General features: G+C 42.6%; 10 protein-coding genes across 10 annotated transcripts; 7 read left to right on the forward strand and 3 right to left on the reverse strand.

Annotated features, from left to right (window-relative positions):
• Positions 1–1,776: 1,776 nt before the first annotated feature.
• FA14DRAFT_166181 (cyclin-like protein) lies at positions 1,777–3,018 on the forward strand (the record flags this gene model as incomplete). The annotated part of the gene is made up of 3 exons (XM_025500008.1): positions 1,777–1,849; positions 1,892–2,257; positions 2,972–3,018. 3 exons carry the CDS (start codon positions 1,777–1,779, stop codon positions 3,016–3,018), a joined length of 486 nt encoding a protein of 161 aa, XP_025351590.1.
• A 329-nt stretch (positions 3,019–3,347) lies between these two features.
• FA14DRAFT_162823 (uncharacterized protein) lies at positions 3,348–4,606 on the reverse strand. The gene has a single exon (XM_025499767.1). The coding sequence runs from the start codon at positions 4,522–4,524 to the stop codon at positions 3,418–3,420; it is 1,107 nt and encodes a 368-aa protein (XP_025351591.1). The 5' UTR covers positions 4,525–4,606; the 3' UTR covers positions 3,348–3,417.
• A 1,235-nt stretch (positions 4,607–5,841) lies between these two features.
• Positions 5,842–8,100, forward strand: FA14DRAFT_175683 (putative PHO84-inorganic phosphate permease). Its single transcript, XM_025500599.1, has one exon. It carries the CDS (start codon positions 6,276–6,278, stop codon positions 7,965–7,967), a length of 1,692 nt encoding a protein of 563 aa, XP_025351592.1. The 5' UTR covers positions 5,842–6,275; the 3' UTR covers positions 7,968–8,100.
• A 478-nt stretch (positions 8,101–8,578) lies between these two features.
• On the forward strand, positions 8,579–9,586 carry FA14DRAFT_128395 (phytanoyl-CoA dioxygenase; the record flags this gene model as incomplete). The annotated part of the gene is made up of 1 exon (XM_025496856.1): positions 8,579–9,586. One exon carries the CDS (start codon positions 8,579–8,581, stop codon positions 9,584–9,586), a length of 1,008 nt encoding a protein of 335 aa, XP_025351593.1.
• Positions 9,587–9,705: 119 nt separating this feature from the next.
• On the forward strand, positions 9,706–10,696 carry FA14DRAFT_182866 (DUF1769-domain-containing protein; the record flags this gene model as incomplete). The annotated part of the gene is made up of 2 exons (XM_025501256.1): positions 9,706–10,595; positions 10,669–10,696. The coding sequence occupies 2 exons, from the start codon at positions 9,706–9,708 to the stop codon at positions 10,694–10,696; spliced, it is 918 nt and encodes a 305-aa protein (XP_025351594.1).
• A 405-nt stretch (positions 10,697–11,101) lies between these two features.
• FA14DRAFT_162826 (mannose-P-dolichol utilization defect 1 protein) lies at positions 11,102–12,711 on the forward strand. The gene has a single exon (XM_025499768.1). It carries the CDS (start codon positions 11,187–11,189, stop codon positions 12,264–12,266), a length of 1,080 nt encoding a protein of 359 aa, XP_025351595.1. The 5' UTR covers positions 11,102–11,186; the 3' UTR covers positions 12,267–12,711.
• FA14DRAFT_29270 (acyl-CoA N-acyltransferase) lies at positions 12,415–13,078 on the forward strand. Its single transcript, XM_025502145.1, has 2 exons — positions 12,415–12,541; positions 12,617–13,078. Exons 1-2 carry the CDS (start codon positions 12,461–12,463, stop codon positions 13,049–13,051), a joined length of 516 nt encoding a protein of 171 aa, XP_025351596.1. The 5' UTR covers positions 12,415–12,460; the 3' UTR covers positions 13,052–13,078.
• Positions 12,800–14,368, reverse strand: FA14DRAFT_193106 (uncharacterized protein; the record flags this gene model as incomplete). Its single annotated transcript, XM_025501976.1, has 2 exons — positions 12,800–14,100; positions 14,159–14,368. The coding sequence occupies 2 exons, from the start codon at positions 14,366–14,368 to the stop codon at positions 13,105–13,107; spliced, it is 1,206 nt and encodes a 401-aa protein (XP_025351597.1). The 3' UTR covers positions 12,800–13,104.
• A 219-nt stretch (positions 14,369–14,587) lies between these two features.
• Positions 14,588–17,443, forward strand: FA14DRAFT_193107 (glycoside hydrolase). The gene is made up of 2 exons (XM_025501977.1): positions 14,588–15,081; positions 15,146–17,443. Exons 1-2 carry the CDS (start codon positions 14,696–14,698, stop codon positions 17,292–17,294), a joined length of 2,535 nt encoding a protein of 844 aa, XP_025351598.1. The 5' UTR covers positions 14,588–14,695; the 3' UTR covers positions 17,295–17,443.
• On the reverse strand, positions 17,420–18,215 carry FA14DRAFT_151739 (uncharacterized protein; the record flags this gene model as incomplete). Its single annotated transcript, XM_025497484.1, has 2 exons — positions 17,420–17,809; positions 17,939–18,215. The coding sequence occupies 2 exons, from the start codon at positions 18,213–18,215 to the stop codon at positions 17,484–17,486; spliced, it is 603 nt and encodes a 200-aa protein (XP_025351599.1). The 3' UTR covers positions 17,420–17,483.
• Between the last annotated feature and the right edge of the window lie 365 nt (positions 18,216–18,580).

Consider the following 18,580-nt stretch of genomic DNA (forward strand, 5'->3'; position numbering starts at 1 on the left):
TTTTCATCATGATAAACTTGTTTAGCGGTACTGTAAGTTAAACAGCGGTCATGTGCTCCTTATAAAAACAAACTTTCCTCTGCCTAGACTCAGAGTTGCCTTTTCGGGATAGGCTAAAAAGGGTTGATGATAGCATGCATAAAAAGAGGGTAGGTGCGCTTGCATGCGAAAGAATTAAAACAGGGTAAAAAAACACACTATGGAAAGGTGACAAGCGAGGCAAGCTTTACGCTAAGAAAAAAAGAGGGGCGCATAACTGTATTCCTGCATGCATACATTGAAGGAACAGCATATCCCGTCTCCGAACACTGCTGATGCGCGCTTGAAGTTTGAGTCGCTTTTCGTTTCCTATGCAGCTCAACATTTAAACTGCGCTTAAAAGAAATCGTTTATGCAATGCAACTAGGGCGCTATCTTGTTCCAAAGTGCATACATTGTACATGTGAGACTTTTTGTACTGTTTGTATGCCCGAGTCATTTCCATTGGATTATATATACTTGTTTACCTACGCCCATATGCGAGACCCGGAAAGATTTGATCAAAAGAAAGACTAAACTTACATGACGCAGTTTGGATTCAAAAAAACACGCACGCACGCATGAGCGAATAAAACACTACAAACCTTTCGATTTTCAATTCAAACTCCACAGGTATGATGCCATTTTCTTACCCTTTTTGAACCCACATCGAATACAATACTTCATACGTACACTAGTATAGTCCCTACCCCCTCTTTTTGCTCTCCGCAGTGTGAAACTTTGCTGATAATCCTTGGTGAAACTTGTATGTTATGATTGATGAGATCCCCGTCCGCTCTAGCGAGACAAACCGAATCACACACTCACACGCATACGCACAGGCACTTTACACGGGCTTTTGCCACAAAGCAAATAACGGCAATTGCGCCCTCTTTTTCCCAATAACCTTCCATTTTGGTAAAAGGGGTAACACGGCTGTATTTCCGAACCAAATCCAAAAGTTCGCTTCCTTACACCCCGTATAGCTGTGCAGTTTTTTTTCTTACTTGACAGGTGAACCAAACGAGGGCGCAATACCTGTCTAAGTTCTCATTTCACTCTTTACTCGAAAAACGGCTTGAAAGACTGCTATTTGGCCCCGCGGATAGAAGGCCAGATCCCTACTGGCCTTTTTTTTCTATTTGGTACATGCTGTCGGTATAATGCGTGCATGAAACGATACGTATGGTCTAAAACATTACCATGATTCAAGTGATTGCTGCTGCGATTGCTGGCCGCTGCTGCTTGTCTGCCTGCCTGTGATTGAATTAAACCGGGGATTCTGAATCCAAATGCAAGACCATAACACATCACCTTTTCCTACTATATCAACATCAATCTTCTTTCTTCAATACTACATCCTCATCCGCCTTCAGTTCACGTATAGTTATATATACTGAGCGCTTTCATCAATTCGCAATTACAATCTTCCTACACGAATAGATTCGAGTGATTCAACCAATCATCACTCTCAACTTCAACTTAAAGGTATTCATCTTTTCGAATTCAACATCATTCCATGTCGATAACGCAAGCCTAAAGGAACCTTAAGTCTACTCTTTTATTTCTCTCTCTCTCTCTTGCCACATCGAACTTTCAACCTCTCCCATTTTCTTTTTCATCTTCAACAAAATGGCAGCCGTTGCAACACAACAGTGGAATCACTCCGCCTCTCAAGGTCACGTTCGATCTGCTTCTTCAAGTGGTGCAGTCAAAACGCAATCCGCCTCTTCTTCATCGTCGAGAAAACATGCAGATATGTACGACCGATTTTACGGACATCGAGAGATCAGTGAATTATCAGAGAGTGTTATCTCTGCTTTATTCGCTTGTCCTCTTGATTCAACCTCTTCTTCAGTCAATGCACCTGTAGCCGTTTCCAGTTCTCAGACTCGACCAACACCAAGACTTGCAGAGTTTATCGCTTATGCTCTTCACCGTACCCGCCTTCCCGATGAGATCACTTTCCAAGCCCTCTTCTTGTTACGTAGGCTCAAAAGTCGATTTCCAGCCGCTCGTGGATCATCAGGTCATAGATTGTTCATCTCTGCTTTGATGTTGGCAAGCAAATCATCTTGTGATGATACATATTCCAACAAAAGCTGGACGATCGTCAGTCAAGGCCTGTTCTCACTACGAGAAGTCAACCAAATGGAACGGGAATTGTTTGGCTACTTGGGCTACAAGGTCAACGTTGAATACGAAGAATTGGAAGCCTTCACTTCTCTACTACAAGCTGGTGAAGTTGCCACCGTGGTAGACTTGAGCAATGGCACAACAGCACCATCCAGTCCAATGGTCTCGGATGATGTTACAGCCGTCGGATCAAGTCAATCTGTTGATACAACTCCAACAAAGATGGCTCAACAACAATACCCACAAGCACACGTCATGGGCCGTCATCATAGCGCTCAACATCGTGCTCGGGCAAGTATGTCTGCTATCTATCCACGAGCATCAAGCAGTGCAACTGTTTCTCCAACAACTGTACCAGTCATGGCAAGTGCAAGTGCACCATCGGTTTGTGCAACTGATTCATATGCATCTATGCACCCTTCCATGGTGAATGCAGGCTATGCATCAGCACAAGGTGTTCGTGCACCTTTCACAATGCAATCGCAACAAAACATTTACGGACAATCGCAACCTGGTCTTCATCACCTCTCACCATCTATGGCTTCACTTTCGTCTTCCCGAGGCTCAATCTCTTCTGTTGGTGGATACAGCATGACGCCAAGTCCAACTGGCTTATCTCATTCTGAAAGCAGTAACAGCAGCAGAGCTTCACCCGATACCCCACCAGCCGAATTCGAAGCCAGTCCTTGGACCGACGATGGAAAGTCAACCTTCAGCGGTGAACCTGCAGGCACATACGATGATGAATATCAATTCTACCATCAAAACATCAAACAGCAACAACATGCACAACAGCAATACTATGGTACCGTTGCAGGTCAACAGGTGTACATCCCAGATGTGCATCCAGCTTATCAGCATTGATTCCAACACACATTTTTGTCATTATAGAACAATTCAATTCCAGCACGCACGATGATTCTCTTTCTTTTCTTGCAAGCATATCCGTTTCATCAAGTTTTCAAAACAAAACCAGTTCATTTTCTTTTGCGCAATTCCTTCTTTGAATTTGCTGCCAGTCACAATCACACTTTCGTTTTCAATCTTCATATGTCATTGCCATTTCTTGGACGGACCTGCTCCTGTATGGACATGCTGCTTATTCATACTTCTGCCCTTTGTGTTTTTATTCATCCCAAAAAAAGGATTTTCCCTCTTTTTGATCTTGTGATCAACTACTTGTACAATCTAGATGCCATTCTAATTCGATCGTAATCGCTTTTATATTAATAATGTGTGCTAGTATAAGTACAAGAGTATAGATTAACGGGAAGGTGTTGGTAGTGATGCATTTCTGGTTTGTTGCTGTTGTTGCTGTTGTTTATTACGGTCACTGAAATCACGTACGATGATTTGACAATCAGTCACATCACACAAAGAAGGTGTATTGGTTTTCGTTGCAGGAGGGAAGAGCATCAAGCCGGCAGCCCTTTCAACAGCTTCGACGGGAACCAAAAAGCTCTTTAACGGTTGTTCGTTTGGAATGATTGCGTTTGGTAAAACGAATGCGCCCAATGCTGTCCAATTGGAAGAAGATCCACTCAATCCGACTTTTCCCAAAAGGCTATTATTTGATCCTGGATTGGTAGCAGGCAAAGCGGGAGAAGTAGATGTTGTTGGCGTGCTACGATCACCCGGTCTACCTTGAGCGTAAATGACTTTTGCAAAATGAGTTGGAACGGAAACCGAAGGAGGATCTCCTATAACTTCATAATTCACTCTCCATTTACCGTCTGATTGTAATCTTGGCAAATAAAGTGGAATTGTGAAAACGTATAAATTTTCAAACTTGGTTGTTAATCTTCTAACGTAATCTTCCAAATGAGCCCAATAATCTCTATTAAAACCTTCACCAATTTGTGGTGCAATATTACTCAATAAAAATGTTTCATCCATTGCAATTTGAGAAATTTTTGAATCAGCTGCAGGAACCATATGACCACGATCGTATCCTGAACGAAAATAATCTGAATTTTTACTTCTGAACAAAAGCGGAATTCGATCATCTTCTTTGAAAACACTTCTACTTCGATCTCCTTTCCCACCTCCTCCGTCCGAAAGAGGTGGTCTTAAATGGGCTGCAGTGATATGTTCGGCTGTCCAATGAGGATGTTTGTGCATTCGATCGTATGCGCTAATATAAGAAACATGACGAAGAAAATCCGCAACAGGTCCTGGATTACCGTGTATTAGACGAATGTCACTTTCAGAAGAAGGGGAAGGGGTAGAAGTAGAATGATTGGGTATTGATGCTTGTGCAACACCAACAATCGGCTTGTTATGCTCCGGTTTTTGCAATAACCATGCCCCAGTTGCCCCTACTGCCACACCGCCAACAAACAAACCAGCTGAGACTGCCGAAGCTGACATTGCCGTTTCTTGGTGATGAAAGTGATGCTATAAGACCTCAAAAGGTTTATATTTGGTCATCTTAAGAGTGTTTGGCATTGGGGGTTCGAGCGGGAAGGTGATATTTGCTTATATAACAAGAATTGACACGTGCGGCGGCAGGAATACTCAATTGGCTTCTTAGAACATTCCATTCATGGGGTGGGTAAGGACGTTGAGTAGACAGGGTCACGTGTTAAGAGTAAACCGTTGAGGAGTGAAAGAGGCAAAAAGGTGTTAGTGAATGTCACGTGTGCTAGCATATGTATTGCTTACAACTTTCTGATTGGCTGCTGATGAGAACGTGCGCTCGCTGTAAGATGGCTTTGACGTGCATATGCCTGCAGATCTTGATAAATTTAAACTTTTGACTGTAATTGTGCCTCAGGATAGGGTTACTCGACCTAGATCTCCATCAAAACGCGCTAAGTTTGGGGGGAGAAGAGATTGAGATGTTCTTTTGAATGTTATCTTATCGTGTTTGGTGATGATGATGATGACGCAAATTCCATCACACTAATTTGGTATATATTAGGATATCATACCGTTAAACGCTAATCGATCGATCATTTTCCCATAGATGATGAAATATTAGTAAAGATTTAGACACTAATCAATGGGGGTATGTACGTGCTATGATTCGGGATGACCAAACAAAGATGATCCACTTTCTTTGAATGATTTCTTCGCCGCGGCAAAAATGCCTTTCATTAATCCAATCGGCGGCTTTTGCGGTTTCCTTTGCGGTACCATCGGATAATTGAAGAATGAATATGCGGGAAGAAAAAAATTTCGGTTACATTACTATATTGAAGCCATGCCGTTGATTATGTCGGTTGACATGACCTGAATATCATCAATCTTTATTTTTGCCAAGACAAATTTACGGATTTGAATTATGCGAGGAGAGAAATGTGAATGAACATCTGTCTTTAGCACTCGTTCCTGCGCACTCGTTTCACAATGATTTTTTGGGTAAGTACTGTTATAATTTCATCCCATCTATTATGCAAACAAGAACGTTCCCTTTTTGAAGTCACAAACAAGTTCCCGGTCTAGATGTGATTGAAATTGGGTTCGGAGTTTGCATTTGAGTAAGTGTGTCTTTTGGGGAGAATGAATTGAAAATGAAAATCATGCGCTAAAATGCGGGCATCTGATGAGTGTATTTCTCTAAACGGGTAAAATTTGAGTCTGGACTTTGAATCATGCATGCGTGCATATGAATGTCAATGTTAGAACGTGCGCAAAAAAATAACAAATTATCATGACAATGAAAGCCATTCTATCCCACTTCATCAGTATCGCCCAAACGATTTCATCAGGAACAAAAGTATAGGTTTCTTCTATGCATATCCTTTTCATGTCCTTGCCGCCTTTGCCCTTCAGCCGCCGATTTCACGCCCAGATTGAGAGGTGAAACTACGATTATCTCTTTTATTTTACCGCTTTGACCGCCGATTGATATTTCACGTATGTATGCGATTTTTATTCTCCTCATTTGCAGATGAGGAAGAAAGTCTCAAACGATGGCAACTTTTTTGTTAGACTGAAAATCTACCTAAATTTGATCAACGGAAATGTCCGAATCAGCGGTGATTGTAATCCTATTGATCTAGCAAACCTTCTTAAAGGCGACTTTTTTCTTCATTCAACTTCTTCTTTCTCCCCAGGATAGACCTCATCATCATTCACCTACTTCTCCCTCCCACTCAAGCATAACATCCTTCAAGATGGCTTTCGGTGCTGACCTTGATGCATACCAAAATGCATCTACTTCTTTGGCTTTGATCGAAAGACGTCGTAATAATAGCTTCTTGGGTATCTCATGGCCTGAAATCAAACTTTTAATGATTGCAGGTGTGGGTTTCTTAATGGACGCTTATGATTTGTTCATCATCAATATGATGTACGCAATCATCCTACAAACTTACCCGGTCTTCTACAACCGTAAGACAAACAAGAACATCAACTGGGGTTTGGAAGGTGGTGTTTTGAAAGCTTCAGCTAACATCGGTAACGTTTTGGGTCAATTAATCTTCGGTTTCTTTGGTGATTACTTTGGTCGTTCAGCCGTTTACGGTAAAGAATTGATCGTTACCATCGTTGGTGTTATCATGATCATCTCTGCTCCTGATTACCTTGGCGGTGATGGTGTCACTTATTGGATCTTCGCTTTCCGTATTTTGATGGGTATCGGTATCGGTGGTGATTACCCAATGTCTGCTTCCGTCGTTTCTGATCGTTCAAACTTGAAGAACCGTGGTCGTATGTTAGCCATCATTTTCTCCAATCAAGGTTGGGGTAACTTGTTGGGTGCTGTTCTGGCCGTCATTGTTATCGCTTGTTACCGTGGACCAGTCGTTGCTGGTGATACTCACAAGCTCTCTGGTGCTTGGCGTATCTTGCAAGGTTTGGCTTTGGTGCCAGCCTTTGCTGTTTTGTACTTCCGTTTGACTTTGGTCGAATCAACCCGTTTCACTCAAGCCCGTGCTATTCAAGATGACCCAGAATTGTTGAACAAAGCAAGTGCAGCAGGTGTTATCGTCAGTGAAGAAGATGATCTTCAATCCGGCAAGGGCTCCGAACAAGGTAGCTTGCACTTGGAAAACAAGGCTGTTGGTATGACCGGTATCGTTGGACAAAAGCCAAAGAACGAATTCTTCGAATACTTCTCCAACCCACGTCACGCTTTGTACTTGTTCGGTTGTGCTGCTTGTTGGTTCTTGGTCGATATCACTTTCTACGGTATCAACTTGAACCAATCTACTATCTTGTCCACCATTGGTTTCTCAAACGCCAACGGTGTAACACGAGGTGAAAAGGCATACTCAAAATTGATGAAGACAGCCACCGGTAACTTGATCATCACAGTCGCAGGTTTCTTGCCAGGTTACTTCTTCACAATCGCTTTCGTTGATATTATCGGACGCAAGCCAATTCAAATCATGGGTTTCCTCATGAACGCTCTTTTCTTGGGTATCTTGGCAGGCAAATTCAACGATTATGCACCACACACCAACCAAATCTTCCCTTTGTTCGTCTTTTTGCAATTCTTCTTCAACTTTGGTGCCAATGCCACCACTTTCTTATACCCAGTCGAAATTTTCCCAACCGCCGTTCGTTCAACAGCTCACGGTTTCTGTGCCGCCTGCGGTAAATGTGGTGCCATCTTGGCCTCCTTGTTGTTCTCATACCTCGCCGACCCAAGTCGTATTGGAACACAGAACGTGTTTTGGATCTTCTTCGCAATTTCCGTTCTTGGTGCCATCATTACGCTTGTTGTTTTGCGTGAGACAAAAGGATTTGATCCCGATGAGGATTACCGTCGTGAGCTCGCCGAAAAGGCAGGACTTGGTCAAGAGACGAGAGCCGCACTCAACAATCACCACCACGATGAATCTCTTAAACAAGAATCCCCTTAGAATGCTTTATGGATAGCTTGTTTTGCTTGTAAGAGCTTTCTCTTCGTCATGTATATCTTGCAAAGATTTCAAAATTATTCTTTTTTTCAAACATCTTTTGGGCTTCTTCTTATCATTTTATTGTCATCTCTTCATACCTCGATCAATTCGTATATCATGCACAATTGTCGATCTTGTTTGCCCGATAGAATGTTAGCTGTCATGTGAAATCGTACGATGACCATGATTGTCACGATGACCAGATATCCTATGAGGGACTCTTTCTAAGCCGATTTAGAGTTTTTCCACCGATAATCGGCTTACGAAAAACACTGGTGAACTACCTGATGCACGATTGTAGATAAGGTTTTAGCGTTTTGCTTACATACGAAATTCTCTTTTACCCGCTTAGAATCAGACCTATGAGCGGGGAGAGGCTCAAATGGCTTATGGAAGAATACGGCTTATACAAACTGCTATACGGCGTGTACATGCCGGGTCAATAATTATAAGAATTGAGTAGCTTATAGCAAGCAATAGCTTAAGTGGGATCTCGCGTATAGTGAGAAAGTATTGCTGTAACGATGATTCGCTGCTCATTGATACCACTCTGTTCACCACCTTGATCCAAAATGTCAGGCTCATTAACCGCGTCTCAACTTGCCAAATATCATCAGGATGGTTACTTGGTTATTCCAGACTTTTTCGACCCTAAGCCAATTCTACAGCATGCCAAAGAGCTAATTCATTCATTCGATCCAAATGGTCATCCTATGACCAAATTCAGCACAGGTGGAGAAGAAGGAACGAAGGAAGATGGAAAAGAACATGTTGGAGACCGATACTTTCTAGAAAGTGGCGATAAGATTCGTTATTTCTTAGAAGAAGACTCTATAGGCTCAAACGGCATGCTAAATCGATCGCCGGATCTATGCGTCAACAAGTGCGGGCATGCGTTGCATAGCTTGGATCCAATCTTTCATCAATTGACATTCTCGGAAAAGGTTCAAAATTTAATCAGATCCTTAGAATCATTCTCCATACCTCAATGTCTGCAATCTATGGTTATCTGTAAACAACCTTCGATCGGTGGTGCAGTTCCGCCTCATAACGATTCAACATTTTTATACACTTCTCCACCCAGTGCGACAGGACTTTGGTTTGCATTAGAAGATTGTACGACGACAAATGGATGTTTGTCATTTATTCCGGGATCACATAGATGGCAGGACGATTCATCAAAATCGAACTACACAAAGCCAAGACCGCAAAATGAAAAGGAAGAAATCAGGCAAAAGTATGGAGAACCACGCGGTGTGAACAAACGCTTCGTTCGATCTGATCCCGAGAATGTTGATGCAGGAACTGGTTTCGAAACGTTATCAGAACAAGAAGAGGAAGAATGGGATGAAAAAAGAGCTTCTGTTGAAGCTTGTAAAGCGGGAACATTGGTTCTAATCCATGGATCGGTGATGCACAAAAGTGAAAAGAATAAAAGTGACAAGAGCAGATACATCTATACTTTCCATTGTATAGAGGGCGATTCAACCAAGGCACTTTATGATTCACGAAATTGGCTACAACCTTCAAAAGAGATGCCATTCAGTGAATTGTACAATCCTCCTACATTGAGAGCATGATCTTTGATGTATGCATGTATTCTATATAATATCCAGCTTTGCCTGACGTAATACCACGCGCAGCTTATACCAATCACTCCACATCCTTGTGTCTTGCTATTCACCATCATCTAATCGAAATGGCACCTCGTCTTCGAGTATCAGCTGGTCCATCTGTGGATAAATTGTCATTGGTTCGGGTAAACGATGAAGATCACCCGTTAACCATTAAAACGGACGATTTCGAGGGTCGAGTAATTGTGCGAATTCAAGGTTTTACTGGCATTCTACCTGGAACGAATGAAGAACATGAAGCAGCATCAGAAGTAGGAACGCATTATTTTGATCATTCGTATGCTAAAGGATGCACTTGGTCCATTCAAGTTCAAGGTAGATTCAAAGAAAAGATTTCTGTTGACGACCTGATGTATGGAAATCAATTCGATAAACCGATTCGTGATCGACTTCCTTGGGGCACTTCAGTTGCTTTGCGTGCGATCGGCATCATTGATCCAAATTTACAACATGATTTGTACGCAGATCAGCCTTGGGCGTTTGGACCCCTACTTACCAGCATGACAAGAGTCAACGTTCAACGAAAAGAAGAAGAACCGGCTGAAGATTTCAAGGATTGGCCTCCATTCCCCGCCGGTCGTTCAGAAGAGGATTACGTTCAGGAAGATACGTCTGCACTTTTATGCAAGAACGAAAAGGGAGAATTACTAGATGAAGTTGAAAAGAACGGATTTGCGGACTCGCATACTTTATCGCAACTCAAGGATGCCACTTCTGGTCACACCCATCGTGCTCGCCTTTGGGGTAATCAATCCGTTCGTCAAGCAGGTCAGATTACACCGAATGATATCGTCACATTAGCATTCGATAATGGATTCATTGATTTCAATACTTTACGAGTCGTCCTACCTTATACAGGCGGAATGGGATTCGATTTGCAAAAGTACTGGGATGGACAGCCGGTCCGATATTACTGCAAGAACGGTCAAACAGGAAAGGTATTCTACATCATAGAGTGAGTTGAGAAGGCTGTATGCGTTCAATCAGGTACAATTCACTGACATGATTCTTTTGCTGATCAATAACAGGCTTCAAATTGTAGAGAAAGACGAATAGATAGGATTGTTGAACAGCAATAGATCATATTTTTTGGATATATTACAGGTGCACTTTGCATCGAGTATCATTTTGCTTTGGGATCAAGTGCAAGACATCATCTGCCTCTGATTTCCATCGCACAACACATCAAACAGAATCAACAGCGCCCGAAGCTGATCTGATGTCGCCCTTTCTGCATGCATCATTCCCTCTCCTTGTAGTGGGAGCTTTGCAGTTTGACCACCACATCGTGGAAAGCTTTAAAGGTGCAAGTTATCAATTATTCCGTTGTGACTTCTTGAGATTACGCGCTTACTTAGATACTTTAACGCGTTTAATAATGTTAAGCGGGAAAAGCGGGAAGTGTTGATCTTAAATGGATTATAGGAAAGCTTTGATATTTAATGCATGTTACCAAGTACAGATAGATTACCACTTTCACACCCATCATCCCCACAAGTCATGAATCCGAATACCCTCATACAGCGGTAGAACGACACTCACCATCATGGCAGAAGCACTTCAGGCTATGCTGCAGACGGTGACGCAGAATTTGCCTTCATTCATTGCCACGCCAGGTCGACTAATTTTGGGAGAAGATTGTTATACTTCTTTGATCTACAATGTCGCCCCAACGACTTTCTGCTTACGGCTTGCTGTATCGAAAGGCTTGGGAATTGGGATCATCGTATTTGGCAGTATACTCAAACTTCCTCAAATCATTACAATCGTTCAACATTCTTCAGCTTGGGGTATTTCACTTTCGATGTACAGCTTGGAAGTGGTGGCATATGACATTAGCCTTGCATATGCATTTAGGAAGCGATTACCGTTCAGTACATATGGTGAAAATGCAAGCTTGACCGTACAAAATATGGTGATCACGCTATTGATCATCTGGTATGGCACAGAGGAGAAAGGGCAAAGACGAAAAGGTGGATTATTGATCAGCTCTTCTGTTCGCCGGAGTGCTCAACGTGATTCTTCATCGGATGAAAGCGAACCGATGGTGATGAGAAGGGTGATATTAGCCGCTTTACTAATGCTTGTTTCGAGCATTTTCCTCTTTTTACTCTGCCCTCCGAACTTGCTCTCCGTCTTGCAAGCTTTTTCTATTCCGATTTCGTTGTTGAGCAAATTTCCCCAGATTGGTGAACTTTATAGAAACAAAAAGTGTGGTCATCTGAGTAGCATTGTTGTTTTTGCACAATTGGCTGGCACTCTTGCTCGGGTTTTCACTACAATCACTGAAACAGGCGATTGGTTATTGGGAATTGGATTTGGTTTGGCCAGCATTTTGAATACGGTGATTGCGATTCAATACGTATATTATTGGAGATTAGAAGGGAACAAAACAACATCTCTTTTGGGCCCAAGAAAGCAAAATGCTACCATTTGGAATGCTTCATCAGCCAAAGATGCGAAAAAGGAAGATGATGTTCATGAACTGTCGACTGATTCAACCAACACAGGCAACATGCCCTCTTCTACATTTTCGATCTTCGTGAACGATAATCAAGTAAGCATCGATTCAGACACAACATCTTCTAGTAGAAAGATGCAAGAGAAAGGAAGACGGCTTGATTGAATTTAATAGAAACTGTAAGATATCATCGTTTGGAAGTGACGAACTTCGAAGTCCTTCCAGAAAAGAATACCATAGTGGACCTGCATTTACACCTCAGCCTTGAGTTAGCGTACACTACATGCACGCTTTTGAGAAGATTCAACTTCTTGCTTGTCCTCCACGATCATACACTTTCAAACCACGATATTGCAATCATGTCTGCTGCACAGAAGCCAGAGTTCCCGGTGAACGTCAGAGAGGCTACTGAAGCCGACATCCCAACGATTTTGCGATTCGTAGGTGATCAGAGAAACACATCAAATTTGGACAGATTCAACAACTAACTTTGATCGCTCTTCTTTCTCTCTCAGATTAAAGATCTTGCCATTTACGAAAAAGCAGAAGAAGAGGCGAAAGCAACTCCAGAACTTCTGATTGAGAATGTATTCAAGAAAAAGTATGCGCATGCATTGATTTGCGAAGATATTACCAACGCAAACACGCCCATCGGTATGGCATTGTACTTTTTCAGCTTTTCTACTTGGACGGGTAAACCATCTTTGTACTTAGAAGATCTTTATGTTGATCCTTCGGTCCGTAACAGAGGAGCAGGAAAGGCACTCTTTAGAGCGTTGGGAAAAGTAGCAGAAGAAAATGATTGTCAACGAATGGATTGGTCAGTCTTGAATTGGAATGCGCCAAGTATTGCATTTTATGAAGAAGTCTTGGGTGCAATTCCGATGAAAGAATGGACACAAGAACGCTTAGACTTGGACGGAATACACAGATTAAGATCACTCAAATAAATAGACGTTTGGACAATACTGTTGTTGGTATAAAAGTACAATTGCATTCGATCTCAGTGCCAACGAGCTTCTTTTGTTAAACGTGACATATGACAGATAGAAGCAACGAACGTCGTCCAGCCTTCCAATCGGGTATGATCATGGTGTGGCCACAGAATTTCAGCAATGGTGAAGAGTAGCTCGGCACGAAGCGAGGTACGTTCTAGTCTTAATAATTGTATCTTCTTACGTTGCATTAACAATTTGTATTCAGCTTTGCGAAGCCTCGATTCTCCTGCATTGGCCGACCTGACTCTTTGTTCATCTTTGGAGGGATCATCAGAATGCGAAGAGAGTGCTTCCGTAACACTCAATGGACGTGCTTGGAGCAGAGTGCTAGCATCAGCTTCTGCGGAAACACGATCGGACGCACGCAGAAGTTTCTTATTTGCTTTTCGAAGCTTTCGTATCCTTTCTTGTCTTAACAGTTCGATATGTCGTAGACCGAGTGTAAAAGCGAAAAAGAAGATAAATTGGGCTATTCTTTCTAATCCATGCCTTTGACGGGCTGCTAATCTACCTCCTATGATTCTCCATAATACGCTCGATCCACCAAGTAATGCCACAACTTCACATCCATCCCCAAGCATCGTTAGATATTCCGAAATCAGTCCTACCCGTTTCCGCCATTGCTTCTGCCACTGTTTGGCAGCTGATGATTGTATCCGGGCATTATTACCAGAAGGGGAATTGATTGATTCGCCAATTTGTTTCTGTGCATTACCAAGAACATCTTCTTCTGTACCCCCAAATCGAATTGATTCCAATTCTAGATTTCCTTCCTGTTCGTCACTGGAAGTGTCTGAAGACGAAGAATCAGGTCCATCATCCTTGCTTTTGTTGGATGTGGCTGCCCATGACTCTCTCAACGTTTCAGCACCGTCATTGAGCCACCTTCCGAGGATGAATATCCTTCTTGCATTCGCAAAGCTCTCTGAAGCTATGTGTAATTGTTTTCTCCTTATGGGTGCCATGGAATAGCAAAGAAGTGAGAGGGATTGAGCAAATTGCTGAAAGTTCAGGAGAGTCAATTCAATTGTTCTGATCACACAGTCGTTCATCACTCACCAATAAAGCATCTCTACCTTCCCAATCTCCAGTTAAACGTAAGAGTGCCTTTGTTCGACTCGCATTGGGCTTGATGCCTAACAATTGCAATGATTTGGAAAGAGAGGAGACTCCATACTTGCGTTGAAATTGAACATTGTCATCATCATCATTTTGTTCAAAGAGTGGCTTTTGTCTTATATACGTTGTGACTGAATTTGATCTACTCATCCTTTTTTCAAGATGATGATTAAACAACACTTTCCTTACCCCGCCCGACAAGCATTTACTCATCAGGCTTTCATTCGGCGTCTTTCTCTTTTGATCGCACGGGCCTGACGCGCCTCCTCCACCAGAATCAAAGGAAGCCAGCCCGGCCCAAGTGTTGGTTTGTCGGAAAGGCAAAAGACAAGTGTAAATTGAGAATGAAAGATGTCTTCTCACCATCATCTTTACCCGTTCAGACGAATTCAAATGATTGCTCGTGGTCATATCCCAAATCTAATGATCCAATCAAATCAGATGCAATAAATACATCTGTTTCATTACAGTCAAAGAATGGAATCCTCTCCTGTAAACAATCATCAAGAAGACGTTCTCAACACCGTTCCGCCTTTGCCTTCTTTACAAGATAATCAATCTGCAACGATAGCCGCTGCTCATTATGCTCCTCCTCGTCGGGTAAGTGTGGTCGCGGCTAACGAAAAAGAATCTCTTCAAAGATTTCGTGGAAATAACAACTCTCAATCAAACGATTCTCCGGCAGGTCCGATTCACATCCGCATTGCTCGATCAAGCATTCCTGCAAGAATTCAAAACGGAATCGAAGAGCTAACCAAGCATGCACCCCGTAAGAACATATTTTTGACAAATGAGGAATCTGAAGTAGCTCCAGCGCTGGATAGGAGGCAAGATGGCAATCCGGTGTGGTGGTGGAATATCCGGTGAGTATGTAACGATTACCGGTTGCACACATGTGGCTAATTTTAATCTGTATCCGCTTTGTAGCTTTATCGAAGATGCAACACTATCTTCCGGTTCATTGCACATTCAAGCCTCCTCTAATAGCTTCAGCGATGAACCAAACAAACCTTTCAATGTCACGATCCGCTACGTTCGTCCATGCGAAGCGTTTAGAGGTCTTGGTCACGTCCTAGCTGTGTTGAGAAGCCCTCTGGTGAGCACAACTTCTGACTCGATCGCAGAAGAGCAAGAAGATGACATTCATTCGATCAGTAAACGTGACGAGCAAATAATGATGGATCGACTTCCGATCAAAGAGTCTGCAAATTTTGAGACGCTGGGAACTATGATCGATTGTAGTCGTAATGGTGTTCTACTAGTCAAAACAGTCAAATTTCTTCTGAAAAAGCTGTCATTGATGGGATACAACATGCTTCAACTCTATACAGAAGATACTTACAAGATTGAAGGCGAACCATTCTTTGGCTATTTGAGAGGAGGATACTCTGAAAAGGCGCTCAAGGAGATTGATGATTACGCATTTGATTTGGGTATCGAAGTGATTCCGTGCATTCAGACTTTAGGTCACTTGGGTCAAATGCTTCAATGGCCTCGATTTTTGCACCTTCGCGATACATCGGAAGTCTTACTTGCTGATGCTCAAGAGACGTACATAATGATTCGCAAGATGATTCAAGCAGCCACCAAACCTTTTAGAACAAAGAAGATTCATTTGGGTATGGATGAAACCCATGGTTTGGGGCATGGACGCTACCATTCTATCTTTGGACAGTACAACTATAAGGACCCAACAAGAATCTTCATCGATCATTTATCTCGGGTCAATGCAATCTGCGTCGAGATGGGCTTACAACCTTGCATCTGGAGTGATATGTTATTCTGCCTCAATGCAAAGAACAATTCTTTACTGGGTTATTACGATTCTCAACAGCCCACAGCATCTGTCGAAGGTATTCCCAGTAACATTGAACTCGTTTATTGGGATTACTATCACACCTCTCAACAAAGCTATACCAGCCGCATTCAAAGCCATCGTCTACTCAGCAGAAAGAATCCATGGATGGCGGGTGGAAGTTGGACTTGGAGTCGATTTTGGACTGCTTTACCCTTCACATTTGCGACGAACAAGGCCAGCATGAATGCTTGCAAGCAACGCAATAGCGGAGTGAAACATGTATTTCTGACAATTTGGGGTGATGAGGGCAATGAAGTGGATATTCTTTCTTCCTTACCTGCTTGGTCTTACTATGCCGAACATGGATATGAAAAGGGACAAGAAGTGGATTTGATCCGTCTGCGAGCATCTTTTGATGGTATATGTGCGGGAGTCTTTGACGATTTCGTTATGGCTTCTCGCTTGGACGATCCTTCGCCAGAAAAACAAACAGTAGACGATGGAATTCATTTTGCACCAAATACGTCCAAATGGCTCATGTGGGAAGAACCTGCATATGGATTTGTATCGCCCAGTATGCAAGCAAGTGGATTGGATTTGGAGCATCACTACACATCTTTGGCGACTTATTTGGACGGTAGATTGAGGGCCACGGTACAGCAGAAGTCAACAAGAGCAAACGCTTCTTCACTTCAATCTTCAATAGGTGATTACCCATTGAATGCTAGGCTTCGATTCGCTTATTTGATTGCCAAAACGTTATCATACAAAAGCGGTTTGCGTTATCGTATGCATTTGGCATACATCAATATGAATTGGTCAGAATTGTATCAATTGGCAGGGCCGGAACCGGACAGTCGACTTTCAAAATTAAGAGAACATCTGCGACAATTGATAAGTTACCATCGACAAATGTGGATGGCGACGTATGAACCATTTGGTTGGGAAGTATTGGAGTTGCGTTATGGCGGCCAAGCATCACGTTTGGAAACGTTTCACCTTCGCATTTCAAAATTCTTAAATCACATTCAAAAAGGTGGTCAAGTTGGAATGCCCTTGAAGAGCAATGCGGAAGATGAGATGAGTGAAGATGAATGCGGCGAGCGGGATGAAGAAGAGGAAGAGATAATGTTGAACGTAGCGGCTGGAACAGAAGTTGGTGGATATGAAGAAGAGGTGACAAGTGTCGCCGAACTTGCACAACCGCTACAGGTTGTGTATAGCAGCGCAGATCAATTACTCGACTATCATCGTGTGAGCAGGCAAACATACTGCTGAGTAATGAAATGACTCTCATGCTGTAGCATTACGAACGATTTGTACACAAGACAACATGGCAGCAACCTTTGGAACGCAAACTGCATAGGAAAGCACCACAGTAACCTATATATGCTCTTAGTCATCTTTGCAATATTATTGATACACATTAGCATGGCGTGAAGATTTCTACAAATACACTTTGGAGTCTTAGATTGGTAATAGATGACAGCCTAGCAAACCTCTACCACCCCATCCGTCATTAGGAGTTAGACGTAATCTTTTGATTTCTCGATCATTCCCATCGTCCCCGCCCCGTAAAACCATCACTGCGATCTCTGTCCCTCTTTGAACTACACTTGGCAGATTTCCCAAGTCTTTATTTGTCGTAGAACGATGTGCATTAGCAGCGGTTAGGCTTGCAAACCGTAAGATTTCATCTCCTACACGCATATCTGCTCGTTGTGCCGGACTGTTTGGACTGATTGCATTGACTTTTGCAAAAGGGGTTAAGCCGCCAACTTCTGACCATACTGCTGCATCGCCGTCTTGCCGTATTGGAACGCTCATACTGAGAGCACCGTTTGTACCTGGTACGTTTGCCATTGCTTGTGCTGTTTCTTGATTACGTTCTACGAATCCGTTCGTCATAGGTGCTTCTGTACCGGAGTCTGTTCGAGAAAGAGCCAAGTCCAGCAAATTTCGCATTCTGTTTTCAATACTTTCTCGATCATTACGTAGAGCTATTATTCTTGCCCTTGCCGTTCGAACAGCAACGATATCAATCGAAGCAATTGGAAAACCTTGATTATCAATCAAAGCTGAATTCATCGTAGCATTTTGTGATCGTAAAACGTTAGTAAGGCTTGACAATTCTTCATCGATTGCTCTCCTTTCATTCGAGAGTTGTAAAGCTGCACTTCTAGCCTCTGCAGCAGTCATGTTTGAATTTGGATCCGTCATTGTTCTTGGTCTCTTTGTCACTGATGGAAGGTGAAAAGAGTAACATTGCATCAAACAAGAAGTATGAATAGGTGGAGCAACACGAACGTACGCGTGGTGTTTTTTAATACTGGTCTTGATTATATAAGCAAAAAACAAGAAATGTCAGAATCGACTACGGCCTACTTCTTCCATCACTTCTTCCATCAAACGGTCTGGAAGACCCTTAAGACAATCAAGTCATTCTGACTTCTGATGAAACAAGTGGTAACTTACACTTCAAGTCTTTCCACGATGTGATCTATTTGCACGGCTCAGTCTAGGATGAAAACAGATGATTATGAAGAAACGAATGGATTGCAATG

The sequence above is a fragment of the Meira miltonrushii genome (assembly GCF_003144205.1).
Source record: "Meira miltonrushii strain MCA 3882 unplaced genomic scaffold FA14scaffold_12, whole genome shotgun sequence".
Lineage (NCBI taxonomy): Eukaryota > Fungi > Basidiomycota > Exobasidiomycetes > Exobasidiales > Brachybasidiaceae > Meira > Meira miltonrushii.

What these genes read in the sequence shown, in the direction of transcription:
- FA14DRAFT_162823 (XM_025499767.1), bottom strand. Translation starts at nt 4,524, where the DNA reads ATGTCAGCTTCGGCAGTCTCAGCTGGTTTGTTTGTTGGCGGTGTGGCA.
- FA14DRAFT_175683 (XM_025500599.1), top strand. Translation starts at nt 6,276, where the DNA reads ATGGCTTTCGGTGCTGACCTTGATGCATACCAAAATGCATCTACTTCT.
- FA14DRAFT_162826 (XM_025499768.1), top strand. Translation starts at nt 11,187, where the DNA reads ATGGCAGAAGCACTTCAGGCTATGCTGCAGACGGTGACGCAGAATTTG.
- FA14DRAFT_29270 (XM_025502145.1), top strand. Translation starts at nt 12,461, where the DNA reads ATGTCTGCTGCACAGAAGCCAGAGTTCCCGGTGAACGTCAGAGAGGCT. An exon ending in TCCCAACGATTTTGCGATTC is followed by an intron (nt 12,542 to 12,616) that starts GTAGGTGATCAG and finishes TTTCTCTCTCAG; the next exon opens with ATTAAAGATCTTGCCATTTA.
- FA14DRAFT_193107 (XM_025501977.1), top strand. Translation starts at nt 14,696, where the DNA reads ATGGAATCCTCTCCTGTAAACAATCATCAAGAAGACGTTCTCAACACC. An exon ending in GTGTGGTGGTGGAATATCCG is followed by an intron (nt 15,082 to 15,145) that starts GTGAGTATGTAA and finishes TCCGCTTTGTAG; the next exon opens with CTTTATCGAAGATGCAACAC.